General features: G+C 44.3%; 2 protein-coding genes across 3 annotated transcripts in view; one reads left to right on the plus strand and one right to left on the minus strand.

Moving 5' to 3' along the window:
- The window catches only part of SLC10A1 (solute carrier family 10 member 1), a 322,488-nt gene that overhangs the window by 211,758 nt on the left and 88,000 nt on the right, over positions 1–22,730 (plus strand).
- Positions 5,437–22,730, minus strand: part of GALNT16 (polypeptide N-acetylgalactosaminyltransferase 16) — a 142,712-nt gene continuing 125,418 nt past the window's right edge. Inside the window, exons 13-15 of one of the 2 annotated variants that reach the window (XM_083747166.1) lie at positions 22,416–22,557; positions 18,142–18,258; positions 5,437–8,479 (exon numbers count right to left, since the gene is read on the minus strand). In XM_083747166.1, the coding sequence (XP_083603292.1) occupies positions 8,342–8,479; positions 18,142–18,258; positions 22,416–22,557 (397 nt within the window). In that variant the 3' untranslated portion in view covers positions 5,437–8,341. Of the gene's footprint in view, positions 8,480–18,141; positions 18,259–21,319; positions 21,420–22,415; positions 22,558–22,730 lie in introns of those variants that run through there. The other variant, XR_014566288.1, reaches the window with a different exon arrangement.

Raw genomic sequence — 22,730 nt, forward strand, 5'->3', positions numbered from 1 at the left:
TGGTAATTATTTTAAAGATCTACTTAGCATTTAGATTGCTTGGGGGAAGAAAAGCATCCAGCAAATGATTGCCTTGAGAGAGAGAAATGCCCGGGTATTAAATGGGTCTCCTTGAATGCTGTTTTCATCTATCCAGACAGAAAACAGAGGTGGCACTTTAGCCTGGGATAATTAGAAGGGCTTTGACATCATTGGGCTGTCCTTGTCAATGGCACTATAACATCTCGCCTCAAGATTAAAGAGAGGGGGAAAGAATGCAGCAGGTAGGGGAACAATAAAAGAACACACAATGGTGTGCTTAAGCAAGCTAAAACCCATGGGCGTTAAACAATGTCCTGACGTCCGCACACAAAAGAGAGAAAGAGAGAAAGAGAGAGAGTGCAAAGGGAGGGGAAAAACCTGCTTTGAGATGCGCCAACTTGAATTGCTCATGCTTTGTAATTTATAACCCAAAGGGTAAACACTTTACACACAGCTACAATTTACACACAGCTACATCTGTCAGGTTTTTAAAGATCTTTCTTTTTCAGCTATTAGTGATCTTGGCTGTGATGTCGTTGAGCTCTAAGGCAGAGGTTGGCGAAACTCCACAATAAGAAAAATAATAAAAGAGCACCCCCCAGCTTGCTGCAGATGCTGAGGAGGAAGAACCGCTCAGTCCTAGAAGCTAAATGCAGGGTGGCCTAGATGTTCACTGGGAAGTCTTTTCACTGGGGAGGGTTTTAAGAGACCTGGCAGGCTGTGCCCATTAGCACCAGGCAAATACGGGGGCAGGGGTGCCAACTTGAATAAAATATTGGGGGCCCCAAGTAAGCCCTGGCCATGCAGAATCAATCACAAGATGCACCATTTGAATGGCAAAGCCCATCAACTGGGGAGATGACTCCCTCAAATATTTACTAAATCATAGCACCATTAGAGAAATCGAGTCCCCTCCCTGCACAAGCTCATAACATCACCCCGCTCTTAGAAAAAGGCATCTGACCAGAGATGTAAAAGAATAACAGAAAAGTTAATGAAGGCGTTTGAAGCAAATTGTAATACAATGGCACTTTTAACCCATTCCTTCCAAGCAATCCCCATTCCATTAAGAAATCTCCAGGCCTCTTGCTCTCCCTTCTTGGTGTATACTCCAGACACCATTCTGCACCCCAAAACAGCTTACTCAGTCACCGACCCACACATGCTGCTCTTTCACATGCCGGTCCATTCAGGAGCCTTATTTAGGGGCAAAAATGAGCTTTTAAAATTTCTTGCTATTGTTAAAACTATTGGGATTCAGAAACCTTTGCCAAGCTACTCTTACACTCTCTCTCTCTCTCTCTCTCTCTCTCTCTCTCTCTCTCTCTCTATATATATATATATATATATATATATATATAAAGTGGAGAAGTGGAATAAGAAATAAGAGGTATGTACAGATAGCATTGGATGCTTCATTGTAAGGCCCTGAAAACTCGAAGCTCTTCTTATATAGAGAGGTCAATTATACAAAACATACATGCACATTGCATTTTATCTGCCCTAACAATGGTTCCATTCCTACAGGCTTTCAATTGTGTTTTGCATTGGTTCCCATGGAAATGTTACCAGGGGTGGCTGATATTCATTGAAACCATGTCTGTTCAGTTCTTAGTGAAAACTCTAGGCCAGTGTCCATCTGCTTTTCTTTAACAGCAGACTAACAAGACATTACACAGGTCTACTTCTGTTTTACATTTGCAGGCATGGCAGTGGAGGTGCTGGACCATTGTCTTGCCTTGGTAATAGACAGGATGAGAGCCAACAAGGATGAGAGCTCAATCCAGATTAGACTCAGGCACTTTTAGTTTCCCTAGACTGGATGGATGGGAGGTAGCCTGCTCTTCTTACACTCCCTCTGAAGGAGTGGGTATGCATCTTGGGGATCCTCCTGAGCTGGAGCCTCAGGCAGCCTTGGTGGTGCAGAATGCCTTCCATCAGCTTCAGCTGGTAGCCCAGCTATGCCCCTTTCTGGACAGGGATAGCCTCACTTCTGTCATCTATGCTCTGGTAATCTCTAGGTTATATTGCTGCAATGTGCTATATATAGGGCTGCCTCTGAAGATGGTTTGGAAACTTCAGTTGGTGCAGAATCTGGTGGTTAGGTTGCTCTCTGGACCAAGATGGTTATGCTAATTTGGGCCTAGCTTCACTGGCTATCAATTAGTTTCCAGGCCCATTTCAAAGTTCTGATTTTGACCTATAAAGCCTTAAACAGGACCTCAAGGATTGCCTCTCCTCATATGAACCATCCCAGACCCTGTGATCATCATCTGAGACCATTCTTTGTTTGCCTCTTCCATGAGAGGTCTGAAGGGTGGCAACATGAGAATGGGTCTTTTCTGCAGTGGCTTGCTGCTTGTGGAATGCTCTCCCCAGGGAGGCTTGCCTCACGTCTTCATGACTTATCTTTAAGCGCTAGGCAAAGATGTTCCTCTTCTTCCAGGCCTCTGGCTAATTCAACAATCTATGTCCTCTTAAACTGTGTGTGGGAGGGTATTGTTGTTTTTGTTATTGTGACATGTATTTTTGTGTTTTTATATTGTAAAGTGCCCTGTGATCCTTGGATAAAGGTTGGTACAGAAATGAAATACAGTGGTACCTTGGTTTTCGAACAGCTTAGTTCTCGAACGTTTTGGCTCCCGAATGATCAAAACCTGGAAGTGAGTGTTCTGGTTTTCAAACGTTCTTTTGGAAGCCAAACATCCAATGGAGCTTCTGCAGCTTCCGATAGGCTGCAGGAGCTTCCTGCAGCCAATCAGAAGCTGCACTTTGGTTTTCGAATGTTTTGGAAGTTGAACGGACTTGCAGAACAGATTCCGTTCGACTTCCAAGGTATGACGGTAATAAATAAGTATTTTAAAAAGCAATGTCTTAGCAGTACTAAAGGCTAAGCATGTAATCAATCTTTATTCATTACACTCTATTTGTTTATCAGTGGACTGATTACATTTACATCCCACCTTTCCTCCATGGGGCTCGGCATAGTTCTTCTCCTCCCCATTTATCCTCACAGCAACCCTGTGAGGTAAATTAGGCTAAGATTGAGTGACCGGCCCCAGGCCACACAGTGAGTTTCATGGCAAGTAGGGAAACAACTGCAATGTAAAAGTTTTCCCCATGACCTAATCTCCAAAAACATGTTCTCCAAAATCTTAAGAACACATGTACATAGGAGCAAAATGTTTAAAGTGAAGGAGAGCCATTGAATATATACAAGGGCGTAAAAACATGTTTACATGCCTCAGCCTAAGTTTGTGAATCCAAATTTCTCCCCAAGAGCTTCTATATAGACAATGCAAAATGCATCACTGTTTGGTATCTAAAATGTAATGCATCTTTCAAGTCTTCAGCAGACTTTATTTTGAAGTTAACCGCTGATAAAGACTAATCAAAACGGAGGTGTAGGAAAGGTCAATCCAGTTTAAAGCCAGGAAATTCCACATGGGTGTTTATAATAGTAATTTAGCACGGGTACAAGCTCCTTTACATGAGACTGCATTCTTTTTGTGTACTCCTGATGCTGTGCTCATGTTAACTTCAGGTACCTTCCTGAGGCTGTCATGTCTTCTGTGTCCATGTTCAAAGCGCACTTTGTGCTGTGATAAATGTGTCCATCTGCCGGTTTGCAATGAATAAAGTTTGCAGTGATGCTCCATTTGAGAAACTCTCCACCTCATGCTGAATCCTAAATCTGTCTGCACGTTTCTTTTTCATGCCTAGACCCTTGGAACTACTGCCAGGTCTTTTAGTGGCAGCTAAAGCTGGTGTAACATTGAGCTATCACTGGAGGTGTGAATTTACAGCTGCAGAGGCGCCTTCCCGTGGTTGTTGCAGTCCCAGAAGTAATCCTGTGCTGAAGCGTTAATGCAAATGCAGCCTAAGATGGAACCCAATTAAAATGCTGAAACACATTTTCAGAAGTGGAGTTTATTCCAGCATCCTGACACGTTCTGGTACATGCTTTGGTTAGGGAAAGGGGGGAAACAAACCTGCGTCCACATAAATTACTTTTGGCAAAGTGCATTTTAATGAAAGGAGAGGAGAAAACAAAGCCTTCCAAAAGGATTTCTGGACAGCGTTTTTGGCTCCTGTTAAATAAATCCTGCTAATTCCCCATTCTGCACATCCAATTACACTGGATAAGATTTCATTAAATCTTTTAAAAATCCCTATTCCACCTTTTCCTGGTAATGAAATCACTTGTCATTGTTTCATTCTGACTACGTATTTCCCAAGCTGAAAGCTACACTCAGCCCCTCTACTTAAAACAATGTAAGGCTTTTTTTTTTTGGGGGGGGGGGAGGTCTTTGTCATGGAAGGCGACTTCCCTAGACAAGCATCCCCTGCTGGACCAGAAACCCCAGCCCCAAATCAGATGCTGGATTCCTCCCTGTATCCAGCATTCAGACTTCTGTCTGTGGTCCCCAACACACAGAATAATGGACACAGCACCTAACAGGTGGTTAGGGATGCCAACCTGCCGAGTATCTTAACACAGCCACTCCTTTCCCCCACTCCGGACAGGGCTTGGATTTAGCCCTTCAGAGAAGACGCACAGCACTATCTTAGCTGACTATGCCTGCCACCTGCTGCTCAGCCAGAGGACTGCAAACCCAGGTGTGTTTCTCAATCAGGGTCTTTAATGGAATGTCACAGGAAGTAGTAGTATATTATGTTGATTTTGTAACGGTAGAGGGAGGCCATTTTGGAAACACCTTGATTTTATTTGAATTTGAAAAGCAGTGTTTGAATCCTGGGGCATGGGGACTTTTAGCACCACCTAGCAATTTAAATGGCTTGATATTAAGACACGTAATCTTCACTTAAGCAGTGATGTGAACATACAAGTCTTTGCAACTGTCAGGCTACAACTTAGGAAAAGGGGAAACCCTTGCTTTTTGTTAGCAGATGCATGGAAGTTAAAAACAGAGTAATTTCTCCTTTTATGGCGGAAAGACTCATATTGAAAGCAAGCCATAATACTGACTGGTCTTACTGTCGCCCCTCGTATTCCTCCTGCTCTGATGTTAGCTCCAGCAGCATGAGGCTTGGTTTTGATTTCCCTGCTAAATGAGCCATACTTCTTGAGTGCCTCTAATGTGATCCGATAATCTCTCATTACCTCTGAAAGCTTCCCAAATCTCACTGTTGTGATCCCTTAGAGTTGCCTGCTTAATGGCTGCAACAGACAATCATGGAGTCCCCCAAAGTTACAGTGAAGGTGACTTCACTTAGCTGATTGCTTCCCAGCTCGATCTAACAGAGAAACAGCAGCATCAGATGCAGACAGTAGCGAATGCCCTTTTCCAAGTGCTTACTTCCTCAACAGGGCCATCTCAGCAGCTGCCCCTCTTCAGAAGTCTCCTCTACCTCCAGATATAAGGACTCGCACACAATCACACACCTATACTCTTTCTACATGCAGGTTTAATAGTCAGAAACTGATACGGCACAGTTCTCTCACATGATTCTACCACCTTAGGGCCAATTCAGACATGCATGATTACTTATCAACATCATGCAGAGAATTTAATTTCTGAAGTGTTCTTATTTTAAGTCTCTGAGTGCTCATTACACAGTTCCAGCAACAAGTGGAATGTATGATGCCATGGTTGAAAAGATTTCAACTTGGTGCCATATACAGAAACTGCATGAAATTGTGATCAATTTAGCTTTCATATTAATGTATTTGCGTGGTGTTACATATATAGCCAAGGATCCTGGTTTAAAACAAACAATTCCTAACTCATGGTTCAAAGCTGGCCTCTTGAGCAATTAACCATTGCTTTAAACCAGAATCCCTGGTTTGTTTATAACGCTAATTTGAGATTTTTCAAAAGTGAACTAAACTTGGCAGAAGCCCAGTCAGGTGGGGAGAAAGAGGGGGGAAGCATGAGAGCCGATGCTTCATTCCAGACTCATAGATATTCATCCTTCCGCTAAATCATGGTTTAATGTTATGAGACCTCTTTAATGTGAACCAGACCTCTTGGTAGTGAAGACCTCTGGTATAAGGTGACCACATGAAGGACTCTTTAGGACATTGCAGGGCCTATACTAATGTCAGCATGCAGGCAGCACTTCAGTTCTCTGAGATGACACAGACTTGACAGGCAAACAGTGGTACTGCTGTGCCAAGGTACAATTCACTAACATGAGTCTTGCAACAGTCATGTAGGCCATGACTTTCTCTCCTGCTGTTCCCATTCAAGTATAATTCAAACCATGTGGAAGAGGCCATGGTCCCTCTCGTTAGCATTCTCTTAAAGGGAACCATGTTTGCACAAAAGGGTCTGCTCTCAAAACTGGTTTAGATCCTGGAATACACACCAGAATTCATGTTGAGTTGCCATATGGGTTGCATGTCAACACTGAGCTCATGCAACCTATACAGTGATGCAGGTCAGTTGCACAGTACCATGCAGCTCATCTGAGACTTGACATTGTGCATGTTAACTCAACAGTAAGTCCCACTGGGTGGTATTCAACTCAAGGATTTCCATTTGTGCAATAGGGTTGCTGCTCCCCCACACATTCCCAGCGTCCTTCCCAAATGTTCTCCAGAGGGCTGTGGAATTGATTTAGGGGACACACCGGGGGAGAAGAGGGGCAGGACATTCCGTTGCTCAAGCAGAAGTCCTTGAACTAAGAGAACATTCAAGTAACACCACTCTGGCTGTGATCCAATGAGTTCAATGGGCTTATTCCCACACAGATATCGACAGGAGCACAGTCTTAGTTGCAGCACTGCAGTCACAAGCTTTCACCCAGTAGCAAAGGGGCAAAGTGCTAGTCTCTAAGTCTGCTGGGAAAAGTGGCGGGATCAGGAGGAAGTCAGCAAATGGTCCGAGTTCATGTTTTACACTCCAGGGAGGAAAAAGGTAAATAAACACAACCCAGCAAAGTTGGCCTTATCTCGTGCAAGGATGCAAAAGTCTGGCTTTGGTCTCGGGAACAGGCTGTGAAGCAACTCCTTAGGTCTTAAGAAGGAAATCCAGTTCTGCTTGATTTGTTAACATGGGCCAGGCACAAGAGCACAGCTTGACCATTTGGGCATCGGTTTTTGCAAGCTGTGCTTACAAGAATATGGTAAATAATATAATGGGTTGCTTTCTGCATGTAACTATATATCTCTCATGCATGTTAGTGAAGGCAGAAGGGAATGATTTTTGTTCTCTTCTGAGTCCTTCAAGCCCTTTCGCTTAGCACAGAAAGCACCAACACTTTTAACACAGGCTGTCAGGGTAATGTCATTGAATGCTTCTGGATGAGACTTAATGGATGGTTCCCTAGCAGCTGCTGCCTCACATTTATCAGTCTCAAGAGTGACCTCCAATAACCTATCCACTATAGCTTAGGCATTCATTTTCTGAACATTGTTTTCCTAGTGGTGGAAGAAAAGAGGTAAAGACAGTACTAAACAACAAAAAGCATCACTTATGCCACATCTTCTGTAGGGGAAAAGGGGACCTTTTGTCCATGTGCTTTTCAGACAGCGTTTGCGCTTCCGGACTCATTTTAAAAAATAAAAATCAAATCAAAAATACCAACAGACCATTTAGCCAGTTGGGGTTTTAAGTTTCTTACTGCAATGTACCATCAACCCTATCAGAAACAGCAAAACAAGAAGCCGTACAGAGAATCTCTGCGATGAATTATATTAACACACGCCAGTGAGGAACCAAACACAGAAACGAAACAAAAAACAACAATAAAGACCCTAGCTGCTGCTTCTTTCATCCCCCACCCCCCACAATTAGGCATCTCCCAATAACTTAGCCACAACAATTCTTGCTAGTTTTCTCATACAGCATTTTTGTACAACACACATGCAAAATGAGAAGTGATGTCAGGTCGAAATGCCAGTGAAGCCAAACAAATCTACCGGGAGTTCATATTAAGCGTTGTCACAGACATCCATTGCGACAACTCCATGGGGCCAGAGAGCACAAGTTTCCCTGGAGAGAAAGGAATGGAGGAGAGGAGAAGAGTTGTCAGTCAGTCTTAGTCACACCTAAGTCTGGGCTGCTGGGCTGCACCGTTCCCGAGCCGTGAGCTGCTGTGGAGCTTCTTATGGAGTTACTCACAGAGGGGAAACGGCTAGCAGATGGGCTATTTCCAGGGATCTTTCCATATATTTCGGAGTGCTTCGTTAATGGATCCAAAAACACTGACATTTCAACTGAAATAGTTATTGGCTGAGGCTCACAATCAAAATACTTAGGGTTTAAAGATAATCAAACTTCATCCCCCACCCTAACCCCTTCCATTCCCAAGAGTCTCATGCAAAAGCATCAGAGAAGTTGCCCGGCAACCATCATGTGGCTTGAAGCAGCTGCCATTGTTGGCCCAGTATGTCTGACTGGCAGATGTTGGTCACTAGTCTGCTGGACTGGCTTTCTAAGCAAAGGCCACTGACGAAGTGCTGGATGAAGTTGCCTTTCATCTTCCATTTCTGTGAGAGGAAAGAAGGGAAGGAAGACAAAGAACAACATCAAGCGATTAAACCTGACCCCGTCTTTACTTAGTTTCTTGCTTGTTATGTTTAAAGCACACAGCTGTGTCTGTGACGCTACACACTCAAGAAGTGCTAAATAAATCGTATTTGTTCACGGTGTTATTTAGTGTCACCATTTTGAATTTCTGGCATGTGCATGACAGTTCCAGAGCTTTCCCCTTCTAATTCAGGAGCACATCTCAGTGAGAAAGGTATCCCGCGTCTCTAATGATTACAATAGTCACAGCACTATGCCATGCACACTCACCACAGAGCAAGTCCCACAGAAATATTATTTCTGAGTAAACATGCATAGAATTGCATCTGTCACTATGAGGCTTGGGGCATCAATGATGACCTGATTAAGGGGGTGGAACAAGTGGCGAAGGCATCAGAAATTTGGATCATTGGGATTCTGACTGGGAGTGGGGATGAATGGCAACCAATCCTCTAGCTTTTGGTATCACATATATTTTGTACAATCAGTGGCATTGGGCTGCTCCCCCCCTCCTCCAGGCAAATTCTCTATTCTCTTTTTCCTCTTGTGAATTGCCTCCAGCAAAATTTCCATGTCTTGACTCGGGGCTACTTCTTACGAGGCAATTTATTTTTAGGTACTGCTACCCAAGTTCTAAAATACCGAAGTGTTGCTTGGATTAGTTAGGATAAGCACACGAGTATAAATCAAACCCCCCACACTTTCAAATGTTTCTGAGTGGACCCAACGGTTTCCTAGTCATCACTGACACACATTTATTCAATTGACACTTCACGACTGAGATAATGTGCAAGCATTTTGTACCTGGATATGTGTTATCTGAGTGCAAAGCCTCTTATAAGAAGATGCAGCTCTGAACAGGTAAGTGCACCTATTACCTCCTGGTTCAGCAGCCAGGCAGTCAGGCGAAATGTGTGCACAAACTCTGAGTTTCTTTTAGCTAAGGACAGTCTGGCTTATTAATATAAAAACCAGTAATTTATGTGACCGAGTGTCATTTTCCGCCCTCCCCTACAGCTGTGGCTCAGCTCACTTACCCAAGCCATTCTACGCTTCTTTGCTTTGTAAGTGGCATTTTGTAGTATGTACACATTTCTGGTCTTGTGGCATATGGTGGTGCAAACCATTGATCTATTAAGGGCTAGTGGGTGGACAGTTGACTCTGGCCATGGCTTGCTTCCAACTGCATGATTCCATTTTTTAGTACAGGGCAAAGACAGGCAATCTGTGGTCCTCCGGATATTGTTGACGTCCAACTCCTATCACCCTTGATCATTGGCCATGAGAGTTGGTGTCTAGCAACATCCCTGTTATAGGTTCTTATAGCACATGAAATTAGGCCCTCTCGCCTGCCCCAAACATAGCCGCTTGGTGTTTTAACTAGTCCTGTGTGCTTAGAAGCCAGCTAGCATGGCAAAACAAAATGCTCAATAAAGTAACAACATAGTATAGCTGTGAGAACTCCCTAATGCCAATTCTGTGGCACATTAGAGGAGACTGCTCAGCAGTTGAATGGGCTGAACCTTCCCAACAGCTCGTCTTTCCCCTTTTGCTTCTTCAGCCAGGTATGACAGAGGGCCAGGGTGCTCTTAGCAACTTGACCACTCAGGGATATTAAATACCTATTTGTCTCAGCTGCTTGATTGATGAGGGTAAAAAGGGACAGCCTCCAACCCCATGGCACATGCAGGTAGGAAATGCTGAGAGCTAGCAGCTCCACCCAGGCTGCTTGGCCCCTTAAAATTCACGCTAGCACACAGTACGCATTCATAACGGGCAATTCTTCTCAGGTTGACAAGCTGAACAGTTTTAGACAACCAAGACATATGCCGTGGGTTGTAGGGCAACCAGCAAATGTCCAGATGTTAAAATCTATAAACACTTGAAGTAAAGGCTTCATTAGCCATTATCATTAGTTCATTTTCTTGGAAGTACCACCTGCTACACCTGATTTCCTTTGGCAAGATCATTATTTGTCTTGAATCGATTGTGCCGTCTTCAAAGCACTCTGCCTGCTGCCACGTTACGGAATCATTTAAAGAATTAACATTGGCATCCTATACATTGATATTTAACCCACTTTCATGATTCCTTCAGTTCTGTTGGTGGACTGACCATATCTCCCATACAAGCAGAACTACCCAGTAAAGCAACAGTGTGCAGGAAGGTGGTGAAGAATGAGAGAGAGAATTATAACTCTCCACAAAATCCAAGATGGGGCCCCCTTTCTAACAAACCTATTTGATCTCAGTAGCCACTTTTTATATGGTAAGGTTGTGTAAGTACCAGGTGTTCTCTTTGTGATGATTTGAAGGACACCCAGTATCTGCTCTGCAAACACTTTGGAATCTGTAAAAGAATAGGGTTACCCCGCTGAATGTTAGGCAGCTGCAGTTCTTCCAGGAAGGAAGGTACCATTCTGATGACCAAGAGTGGCATGTGTGATTTGCAGAACACTGGGCTTTGGTGAGGTGGAGAGCTTCAAACATGTCCACTTTAGCACTATTTCCCAGTTGTGGTTTTTCCCCCCCTTTTGCCATCATGTCCAAAATTGGTGTAGTCTTGGGAGGGATTCCCAAAAAGATTTGCTGGGGGTGGGGACTAGTCCTTGCCTGGAGGCAGTGAGTATAGACCTCTGATCTAGAGGCAGTGGGAGAGGATGAAATGAAATGTTTTCTATAAGCTTAGCCTGGTAGGCCAGCTGTAGATTTTCCTGGAAAAGACAGTCACTTAGTAACTCTTAAAAGAGCTCAGAAATTTCAGCCAGTTCAGAATGCCACTGTCTGACTAATAACAGGTGCTGACTGGGCAGGGTATATTAATCTGATACCATTTCGCTGGAATTGGTTGCCTATTTGTTCCCAACCTCAATTCAAAGTGCAGGCTCTTATTTTTAAAGCTGCAAGTCAGGAGTGGGGAACTTCTGGCCCTCCAGCTGTTGCTAAACTACAGCTCCCATCAGCCTCGGCAAGCCTGGCCAATGGCCAGGGATGATGGGAGGTTGCAGTTCAGCAACATCTGGAGGGTGGAAGCTTCCTCACGAGGGTCCCCATAGCTGCTTTTAGTGGACTAGGACTACAGTGCCTGGAGAGCCACCTTTCCCTGTGTGTTAGCCCCCTCCCTATCTCAGATCAACAGATCTAATGCATAGTCTTTTGACAAGATTGTGGTGGGTTAGACTTAATCATCCTGGTACTCTTTACTGTCTGTAAGGGGACCAGCTGTGATTTGTCAAGCTCTTCCATTGTACAGAGATTGCTGTCAGTGGTAATTAGCCAGGAACGTTTCCCTTCCTTTGGCCCCCAGCAGCATCCTGGCCCCTTTGAGAGACCCATGTATCATGCTGTTTTTCTGGACTAGAGGCCCACTGATCTGTAAACCTCTTTAAGTAGGATTGATATCCCTCGCTCATTCCTTAGCAGTGGCTTGCAGCTGCAGCAGGGCACCCAGCAAGCATTTTCTCCCGCTAATGAACGACACCAAATGATAGAAACTCCTCTATTAATTGCACAACTTGAAAGCGCAGCGGTTGTATCAACAGAATCTTTTTCAGTCGTTCCGATTCAACAGAAAGGTAAGGTGAGAGAGGGCACAAGAGTGAGAACGGAGGGCAGGGATGACATGTAGGGAACTGTATTACCGCAATTATTGCATCTTGTAATTAGTTAGCTGTAAATGGAGGGCTTGGTTTCATTAACCTCCCATCCCCACCCCATCACACACATCCAGGCTTGCCACTGCATTTTCCAGGACACGGCCCAAAGAGCAGTAATGTCACTGTACAAGACACAGCTTCGTTTGAAATTTCACATCTGATGGCTTGAGTGCACAAAAGAGTTATTAAAAATAACCCAGCCTTGGGCCAGCAGAGTGGAGATGAGATCTTCCATAGCAAAAAGAAAGAAAGAAGAAAGCATTCAAGTTTGACCTTGGCTAATATTGTAGGTCTGAATCATGCATGCAAACTGGGTGGCCGTTTGCAAGCCTATGGGCCCAGATCTACATCAACATTTCTCAAACATTGGGCCTTGCTGAAATGGTGTCTCCTCAATGCGAGTACCAGCAATTCCCCACATACTGAGTAAAGGTGGTTGGGAGAAAGGGATGTTTAGGAGCAGGGAGGGAAAATAGGCCCTCCCTCCTCTGAAGGGAAAGGGTCAGAGGCTGCATGAAAGAAAATTAGAAAAAGGTAAAACGTTGACCAGAGTTTTCCTTCTCCTAGATCGGCTACCTTCCCAGGTGGACACGGCCCATCTGCCCCTCACTTCTCTCTATACTAGCATGTGCAGAAACCGCATTAAAAACAAGTGTTCTGGAATCAAAGATTGTGTAATACATGGACTACAAATGCTAATCTCTCTCATTCCCACTTTGAAACCCCTTCACTTCAAGCTATGCACTAAATAAAACCAAAAGAATTTGAGCTGTGGGAAGCTAATGCCTACTAAAAAAACCAAGTACTATTCTGCTGCAGGGTCACATTCAGAAAGGAATGTTTTCTCAGATTATTATAAAGTAGATGCTGATCCAAGCACCTGAAAAATCTCTCTCTCTCTCTCTCTCTCTCTCTCTCTCTCTGTGTGTGTGTGTGTGTGTGTCTGCAATGGCAATCTGTCTGTTCCTGTAGCGTTCCATTTCCCCTCTCTGGAAGCAAGCAACTGAAGAAAGCGCATGATAAACTTCCATCACTTTCCGCTAGCAACTAATGTTTCACACCCAATTTGTCCATAACAAAATAAGATTTTCAGAATATTTGGGAGTAGGTGTCACTCTCTTCTTCTTCTTCTTCTTCTTCTTCTTCTTCTTCTTCTTCTTCTTCGAGTACCCAGATACTCATCTAACATAGAATAATTACTCCTCAACATGGCAATTAAGTCATTCCAGTGCAACTAATATAGCAGGTTAATATTAATAACACTTCAGAAATACAGCAAAAATATTTTTAATGGAAGAACAATTCTCCATTCTCCCAATTCTTACATAAAAAGAAAATGTAAGAAGTTTGGACTTTTTAAGAATCATCATATTTGCATTGTGACAAACATAAACCAAATAGAAAAGCTGACCAAAAATAGGATTGTTTGACTAGTCAATAGATTTATTATAAGATTTCTTACTCAATATAAAAATACAATATTAAAACAATTTATGCTAAGAATAAGGTGGATTCTAACATGTATCTATTTCAGGTGCCAAAGACTAGGGTGAAGAGATGTTCCTTCAGCACATGTCAGAAGATATACAAGGAACTCTGCCACTTGGCATCAGGCAGGAAATTTATTTCCAACCCCCTGCAATGCAGGAATCTCAGCTAAAGCACCCATGACGGACAAAATAAATAAATGAATGAAGGTGCCAGACACATTTCTGCAAGGAGGGGAGTCCACAGTTTAGTGGCTGCAGGGGAGAATGCCCTCTCCCTTTGATTGAAAGATTGATATATAACTACATGTGCGATTCTAAGCTCTCTCTGGTGCTACTCTACTTTGGGTGCTATAATGCTGCTGTCCCCACTCAGTGCTATTGACATATTATCTGGTCCCCACAAAAGGGATTCTGCTTCACTTGTTTATTCATCTGCCACAGTTGCTGATAAAAGGGGGGAATGTGTGTTAAAAATTGCAAAGGGTATTTTTTGTACATCAGTGCTAGAATCTAGAATGTCTTTTTTTAGTATCTATCTATGTAAAAAGGGGGATGCTGGTACTCATATGTTGATAAAAGTGTCATGGGTGCTAGCGCAAAATGTCTGCCACAGGCAGCAGAAAAAACAGTGCTAGTAGTCCCTACCAGTGAGTGCTGTCAGAAAAAAAGCTGTTGTGTGTGTGGTGTAGTGGTTGGGTTTGCGTCTCCGCTCCTCCACATGCAGCTGCTGGGTGACCTTGGGCCAGTCACACTTCTCTGAAGTCTCTCAGCCCCACTCACCCCACGGAGTGTTTGTTGTGAGGGAGGAAGGGAAAGGAGAATGTTAGCTGCTTTGAGACTCCTTAGGGTAGTGATAAAGCGGGATATCAAATCCAAACTCTTCTTCTTCTTTAAAAAACATGCTCAGCTGTGAGACTTTCAGCATTAGGGGAAGTAGGATTGGGGAAGCTTCACTGTGCTGGTGTTTCTGCACAACTACATTGGCCAAGACTTGGGGGTCCCCCTTGCCTCCCACCCTCAGAACGGGTAGATTTTTTCCTGGGATGCTTTGCTTAGCTCTTAATTGGGCCATCCATAACCCAGCTTATTTCAACACATTGCCACTATTTTCAGAGTCTGTCCGATGGAGTTTTCAGGGTCTAGTTTGTTAGCCACAGCACATCAGTGGCAGCCTGATACAAACTGCATGAGTTCTACCAACCGTGGAAGATTGCCATATATTTGGGGGACATTTTGGTACTGTGTTTAATAATTGTTATTTTTGTACAGTATATGTTTGGATTGTATTAAATGCTTATTGTGGAGAGCTTTATTTGCATAATGTCATATGGTTACTTGCACTGCTGTTGTGATAGAAATTCGAAGCACTGCTATGAAACAGCACTTTTAAATGAAGTGATGCCAACGGGGGAGCTCCAGGAATCCAGTGATTTGGGAAGGATGCCATCTGGGATTCTTAAAAATGATGGAGAAAAAGGCTAGTGAAAAATAATAAAATCAACAGACAGAGCCCAATGCCATATCCACAACGTCTATTTCCTTTCCAGGCCAAAACAGGATTAGCTTATTTTTTCACTTTAGCCCCCTCTTTGCCCTGGTCAGTTCCTGGATGAGTTTTGAGTTTGGGCATGCACACAAAAAGCAGCATGGGAATTGTTGTAGAAACATTCCTTGCTAAATGGCTCGTAATAATGAAGGCTGAAAAAAAATATGAAAAAGAAGAACCATGCTTCTGAGCTTTTGGATTCCATTTGAATCCAGAAGACTGCAGAGTACTGGTCTCATAGGCAAGCATGGCTCATTCATTGTTTTCATTTCAAAAAGGACACCAGCTAAGAGCTGCAGGTGACAGAGACTTTGCTTCTTAGGCACAAGAGACAATGGAGGATGAGTTCTGCAGCAGCAGCAGCAAGAGTTCGCTATGCCACAGGGAGGAAGATTTTGTGAAAGCACTTAAGACGAAATTAGTGACCTAGTTCCAAAGCAGGCCGGTGTGCGTGTGGTCACCAGCAGAGGAGGAAGGTAGGCCTAGGCAAGAACAACTCACTGGGGACATTCACACAGCCCTAATTTCAACAGCAAGAGTTTATTGAGGGCATATGTGTTGTGACAGTTTTTATGGGCGCTCCTACATTAGCCAGTGCTCTTGGGAAACTTGTGCTTATGTTCTCTATGTGTAAGGTTTTAAAAGGAATTCTGTCCTCGTTTTTTGTTTTGTTTTTTTAAAACAGAGACATATAGGCAATTAGGAGTACCTTAACAGGTCGATACTGCAGGAGATGAAGGAGGGGCTACACATATTTAGTTTAGACTTGTCAACTCCCTCATGCAGAACAGATTCATTCTGTGTCGCAGCTATTAATAGAAATAGAAAAACCTCCCATACCAGGAATTCGGAACCTTTCCTTATCTATGGGTTAGATGAAATCCCACCCCTACTTTCCATCCATTTAGCAGGTAGCAAACTGTGGGGAGGGTTGTCAATTTTTGGAGGGGGACTGGAAGAATTCAGGGAGGCATTTTCCCAATGGTTTCTCTCTTTTCTGCCCCTTTTCTTATTTAAAATCCCCTTGAGGCTTCAAACTGTATTTCTGCTGCCACACATGTACCATATTTTTCGCCCTATAGGACACAGTTTTCCCCCTCCAAAAATGAAGGGGAAATGTGTGTGTGTCCTATGGGGCGAATTCAGGCTTTCGCTGAAACCTGGAGAGCGAGAAGGGTTGGTGCGCACCGACCCCTCTCCCTCTCCAGGCTTCAGGAAGCTCTCCGCATGCCTTGGGAGCCCGGTGCGACTTCCCGCGGGGCTCCCAATGCTTGTGGACAGCAGACTGCAGCCCGAAACCCAGGGAGCGCAGCGGCCGCGCCCCGGCTTCGGGCAGATATCCGCACGCCTGGAGAGCCCGTCGGGAGTTCCCGCCAAGCTCCCCAGGCTTGCGGATAGCAGCCTGTTCTGGGGGCTGGGGTCAGGAGAAGCCCGGGCTTCCTCCGCCGCAGCCCGGCAAGCTCCGGGAGCGATGGCAAGGTTGCGCAACCTCGCCTTCGCTCCCGGACCCCCAGGCCCGAGGCTAAAAATGAAGCCAGGACAGCGAGCAGGATCCATCCCGCTCACTGTCATGGCTTCTTTGCTCTTTGGGGCTCGGGGGGGGGGGAATAATTTTTTTTTCTCTATCCCCTTCCCCAAGATAAGTGCGACCTATGGGCCGGTGCGCCCTATATGGAGAAAAATAGGGTAAGTAGCTGCAGCAACAAACAGGGCTGCTCTTAGAGACCACCAAAAAGCAACAGTTATTTTGCTGTGACCCGGAACAACGCTTTGTCATGATATAGCACTGTTCCAGGGGTAACCTGGAGAAAAAATAGGAGCTGCCAGTCATGGTCACAATCTCTCCCTCTCCTGCCCCACAGCTCCCTTGAAATGACACTATGCAAAGACGCAGCACAGTTTGAGAGGAGCTATAAGTTGCAGGAGGGGTGGGGCGTGTAACCTGGCCACCTGTTGAGGGATGCTACGAATAACAGTGCTTCAGCCACCCCACCTTCGGCAATAGCAAAAATACAGTCTATCATAGTAGGTTTATTCAGATACAAAAGTTGTTGAGCTTATAGCAATAGCCCCCCGGCGCTCTCGAGCTTGAGCCAGGGTTGCCTGCGCCAGAGCCAGACCCTGAACAAGAGCCACACACACACTAAAAAAAAAAAAAAAAAAAAAAAACCAAAATCCAGGGCATTTGCTTTAAAATGTAAAATTCCCCCCAGATGGGTATGTATGACCACCGGGAGTTCCCGGACATACTGCAACCCTATATTATAGTAGCTTTGGGGTAAAAAAAGGGAGGGGGGAGATAAGTTACTGCCGCTTACTACCAGTTGTAAGTTTCATCACATAACCTTTCAGAAAGTTCTCCCCAAAATTCCACCCTCAATTTTGAGATACTCCCTGCCCCCTAAAAGAACCTGAACCAGAAATTTGAAGCTGAGCCCTAGTTTTTAAAACTCACGCAGGGAAGCAACCACTTTTTACCTTTTCTGGCATAAGATATGCTATAGCAAAGCAACACGTTTCCGTATCCTTTTCTATAGAGTTGTAACAGTGACATGAACACATATTAGATATTACCTGTGCCATGAAGTGTGATGTGCAAACCAACCCCACCACTCCCAATACCTGTGCTGTATTGTGTCTTCTAAAATTGCTACTAGTGTTCTGTATTTATTCTTATTTTAAACGCCTTGGATGCCCCCCAAATGTTGTCTGACTCTAGCTCCCATCAGCCCCAGTCAGCGTGGCCAGTGTGCTTTGGATGGCACTCATACCACACACACACACACACACACACACACACCAGCTTTATGATATCACCATGGATTGTATCCCATCTCCAGAGCCAAACCACCCTTATACAGTAATTTTTAAAACTAAACTACAATGGCACCACAATAAAACAGGGGAAGTGTGATTACAGAAGCACAGTACCTGTCTGCCATCTTTCTGATTGCATGCCTCAATTGTGATCTGAGAGCCAGCGGAGAAAGAGGTGATTGAAAGACACTTGTCCTGCTGCCTGATTAAAGGGTCACTGAATATCCACTCCTTTGGAGGAAGAAGAAAAGAAGAGAGTTCAGTGATGGAAACACAATACCTCTTTCAGCCATCAAGTGTTCAGTGCATGTTGCTTTTGCTTGTAAGAAAAGGGCTGACTCAGACCTTTTCGTCACCTGAATTTCTCTGTGCAATGGCCTTTGGGCATGCATGTACCTGTGATTGCAAGGACAAAGCACCGTGCGAACTAGCAGGAGGGGTCCACTTACTGCTTCAGAGGTTACTGAACCTGCAGCAGCAGCAGCTTTCAGTATAGAGGGGAAACATAGCAGGAAAAAGGCAAGAAACACTGCATAAGTGAAGGACACTCAGTTTTGGAAACAGAGACTGAAATCCTGATATAGTTTGGGAAAGATTGGGCACTCAAAGAATTCAGGGTTCAAAAAAGAGCTTTTGAGGTGTGCTTCAAAGGTTACTAAGTGGCTCTCCCTCTTGCTAGACAACAGCTTGTCCAAGAATTTCAACCTTGGACAACCTTTTCCCATGATTGGCAGAGGTGGAAGGCCAGGGCATGCGGAGAAACACCTTTCAGCCTAAGGGCCACATCCCCTCATGGAAAACCTCCCAGAGGTCACATGACAATAGTGGGTGGGGCCAGAGGCACAGCTGAGCAGTGCAAGAGATATGCCTCTTACCTTCCATGCAGTAGCCTTACCTTACAACAATCCAAAAACCAGAGGGTTGGGGTTTCTTTACATACAGCCCATACACCTCTTTCCATCTGGACCAGCAAGAGGTAGTATCACAGTGCAAGGACACATTCCATGCAAGAGCATGCAAGGAAGGGAAAGAGTGGGACCAGTGAGAGGTGGGGCTTAGGGAGAGGCTTGGGGGGGGGAGGGCAAAGCCTGGGTCTGACGGAGAGATCAGTAAGGACACATTCTACCCTTGGGCCTGAGGATTCCCCCCCTCCCTTGCTTTTTCTAGAGCAGGCCACAGTTTCTACTTATCTTCCCCAATAGGGAAACATCAACCTGTTTCTAAAACACGATTGTAGCTATTGTCTATGGTGGCAAAACATGCAATTTATCATTAGGGAGACAGCATAGACACCCACCAGTAACAAACACAGAGCAAGAGGGCAAGCCCACTTCATTGATTTACCCTCCCACCTAATAACCATCCTTCCCAACAGACAATTAACATTCGCCTTCTTCGCTGGGATAATTCCCAGGACAGAGATACAGTTCAATGAATTTCAGCAGTTTCAAACAATGACAAAATAGCACAGCAAGTCAAATCAAACAGCTTGTTGGACGCTGTCTGCAGGTTTCTTCCCAACCATTAACAGATGTGAGTGAGCCTTTGTTGGCATCCAGTATCCTACTGCGACCTTTTGCTGACTCAAGCTGCTTCCTTGCTATATTCTGAATGCATCTGAATGAAGGGTTCCCGGTCGAGATTGTCAGCTGGAATAAATTCCTCAGAAGCCACTGAAGTTTAAAGGGTTTTGCAAAAAGCAAGATTCTGTAGCTACGTGTTATGTTTGTGGCTATTTACCATGTACGCCAATAGTTTGTTCTGTATTTTATTCTGTATTGTTCTCTTTCTGGGAAATAATTAAAAATATATTTTTTTAAAAGTATAGAGGATTTTGCCACACATAGCATGAACCACTATGTTACAGAGCAGTTCTATTATGAATGCCCATAATGAATTATAAAGAAAGCAGCTACTATTTCAAGCCAATTTTGAGAGCATTTGCAACTGATTCTTATTCAACATAGAGGGGATTTGCTACCTACTCCAGAATAAGCAAAGCCAATATTTATTCACAAAGAAATTCCCCCCTGGGTGGCTTACAAACAAAACAATACTAATACATCATAATCAGCAATAGAAAAATATAATTTTGTTGCAAAAGGGAGAGGAAACACCCCCCTCCCGGAGATTTAAAACACCAATATAAAAACCTGGGTGAACGAAAAGGTCTTAGGCTGTGTGCTCTGGATCCAATGCACTCTCAGCACTGCTCTGGGAAGCAATGTCCATACAATGTTAACCACAATCCACATTTATCTACAGGGGTGTCAAAACATTTTTCAAAGAGGCCAGATTTGATGAAGTGAAGGGCCATGGGGGCCGACCAAAGGGCCAAGCAAGGTTGCTGACCTTTTTTTAGGATGGAAATTGTTGAGCTTTTTATAGGATTTTACCCCAGAAAATAAACTGCCACAGGGGCTGGATTAAACCGACCAGAGGACTGGATTAGGCCCCCCAAACTGACTTGCAAGGAAAGAAAGGACACTGGGGCAATGTGTGCACAGCCTTAAACAGATATAGAGCAGTAAATTTTTTACAACAATCTGTCGCCATAATGTCTAACTCCTACAACCTGCAGGATCTAATTCCGTGCCTTGCGTTCTGTGGGATGCTCTCCCCAGGGAAGTTCGCCTGGCGCCTTCATTATACACCTTTAGGCACCAGGCAAAAACGTTGCTTTTTAACCAGGCCTTTAGTAGTTATTCTGATTGACATCCTATGCCCTTTTAAAATGTGGGGAGGGGTGCTATTGGGTTGTTGTTTTTATTTTGATTATATATAGATTGTGATTTTTATGTTGATCTTTTCTGTGAACCACCCTGAGACCTCCATGTATACGGCGGTATATTAATTCAAATAATAATAATAATACATGTGTGCAACCACACCCAGGATCAACATACGTATATTCCCTGTGTGATAGTAGTGCCAGTAACTTTTACATACCAAACAGAACTGGTGAAAAGCTCAGGGGGGGATAAAGTGGGCATTATTCCCATATCCAACAAATCTGGTTGATTAGGAGTCACTAAATACTATTTTACATGGTATGGCTATTTATAAAGTTCCATGTAGGAAAAAAGTGGTCTGTAGATTCTGACCATCACATCCATGGTAAACGTGTGGCCTCCCCATGCCTTGTACATGTAATGAAATACATGTGTGTGCAATCACCACAGCTGCAGATATTACGTTATGCATTGGTTTCACTTTTTTTGTCCTTCATTGTAGTTCAGGAAAACTGTGTACTGTGTGAAACAGCCTCAAGACATAAAAGTTTTCACAATACCATAGCTCCCAATGTCCTTTAAATAGCTGCCTCCTCCTCCTCTGTTGGACAGCTCCTGCATGTGGCAAGGGACTTCCTGTCTCTACATCTGAACTATGTCCTTAAGGCAATAGTAAAACAGAATAATAATGGAATTGTAAGATAATAAGTGGATCTGGGTCATTCTTCACATTAGCTCTCCATTCTCTTCACTGCTCCCCCAATTCCAAACAATGCTATGTGGGCACTGTATCTCACCTGCTGCCCACACGATGCTGAAACTCTGAGGGCTGGTTTCTGTGAGTTGCTCTGAATTTTCTCCCTGACCCTTCTCATCTGTTCTGGCTGTACATCTACAGGCTGTGCTGATTTTCAAGGGCCAAGGAAATGGCCAGAGGGGAGATGTCTGACTGAAAAAAAAGCTCATGCCAAGCAGCGCCTATTCGGAAGAAGAGCTTGGGCTACCAGGGTTGGCCCAAGACATTTTGGTACCTGAGGCGAATCACAGAAGGCCTCCCCTGCCTAGTGAGTGAAGATCTCCAACAGGAATAAGGGTGTGGGGAGTGAAGTTCAACAATGGGAATAAGGGTGGGAGGAGACCATCAGTGCCTCCTATTGGCCAATAGAGGTGGTACTGGTGGGGGCGGCCAGCTGCCGAGGAGGCAGCCTCCAGCCTCCAAGAAGCACACCACAGTTGTTACTGCAATCACAACAGCAGCAGTGGGTGATGCAGTCCTTGGAGGCCGGATCTGCTGCCCCTGTGGATTGTGCTGCGTGAGGCGGTAGCCTTATGGGCAACCCATTTTATGATGGTTTGCTGTGCAAGCACTTTATCAAGGAGGTCCACTCAAGTGGCTGGGGAGGACCTTCAGGGAAGGATGAATCCCAGTCAATTCCTTCTCTGCCTTCCAACAAGTAGAATCAATGTGGCTTGGAAGAAGAACTGAGGCAAGGCCTAATGAGGCCTAACCCTATTGTCCACAAATTATCTACTGCTTCTGCCCAGCCAAGGGATCCACTAAGATCACTATGCTTCAAATGCACACATTTATCTTCCCCAGTAGGTAGTAGAAAAGCAGCAGAAAAGAATAAAGGGACCAACTTCAGTTCACCTCACCTGAGTGGCCACAGGATTGTTCACTGTCCCTTTACAGCTTCCAACCCCTGCTAGAGAATTCCCTGCTGTATCCTGTCCCTGAGACTCCAAGCAATTTGCTCCTTGCTTGATGATGCCAGGAATCAGCTCCTTTTCTGGAACCCTGAGAGACAAAACAAAACCAGAACACAAATTGCCAAATTATCAATACCATCTCTATATTTGATGGTGATAATCCAGAAGAAAATAAAAATAAATCTTCCATATACATATGAGAATAGTATCACACGACACAGAAATGCTATCCCACCTCTGGAGTGAAACACAGCAATAAAA

This window comes from Podarcis gaigeae, assembly GCF_964106915.1.
Source record: "Podarcis gaigeae genome assembly, chromosome: 1".
NCBI classification, from domain to species: Eukaryota; Metazoa; Chordata; class Lepidosauria; order Squamata; family Lacertidae; genus Podarcis; species Podarcis gaigeae.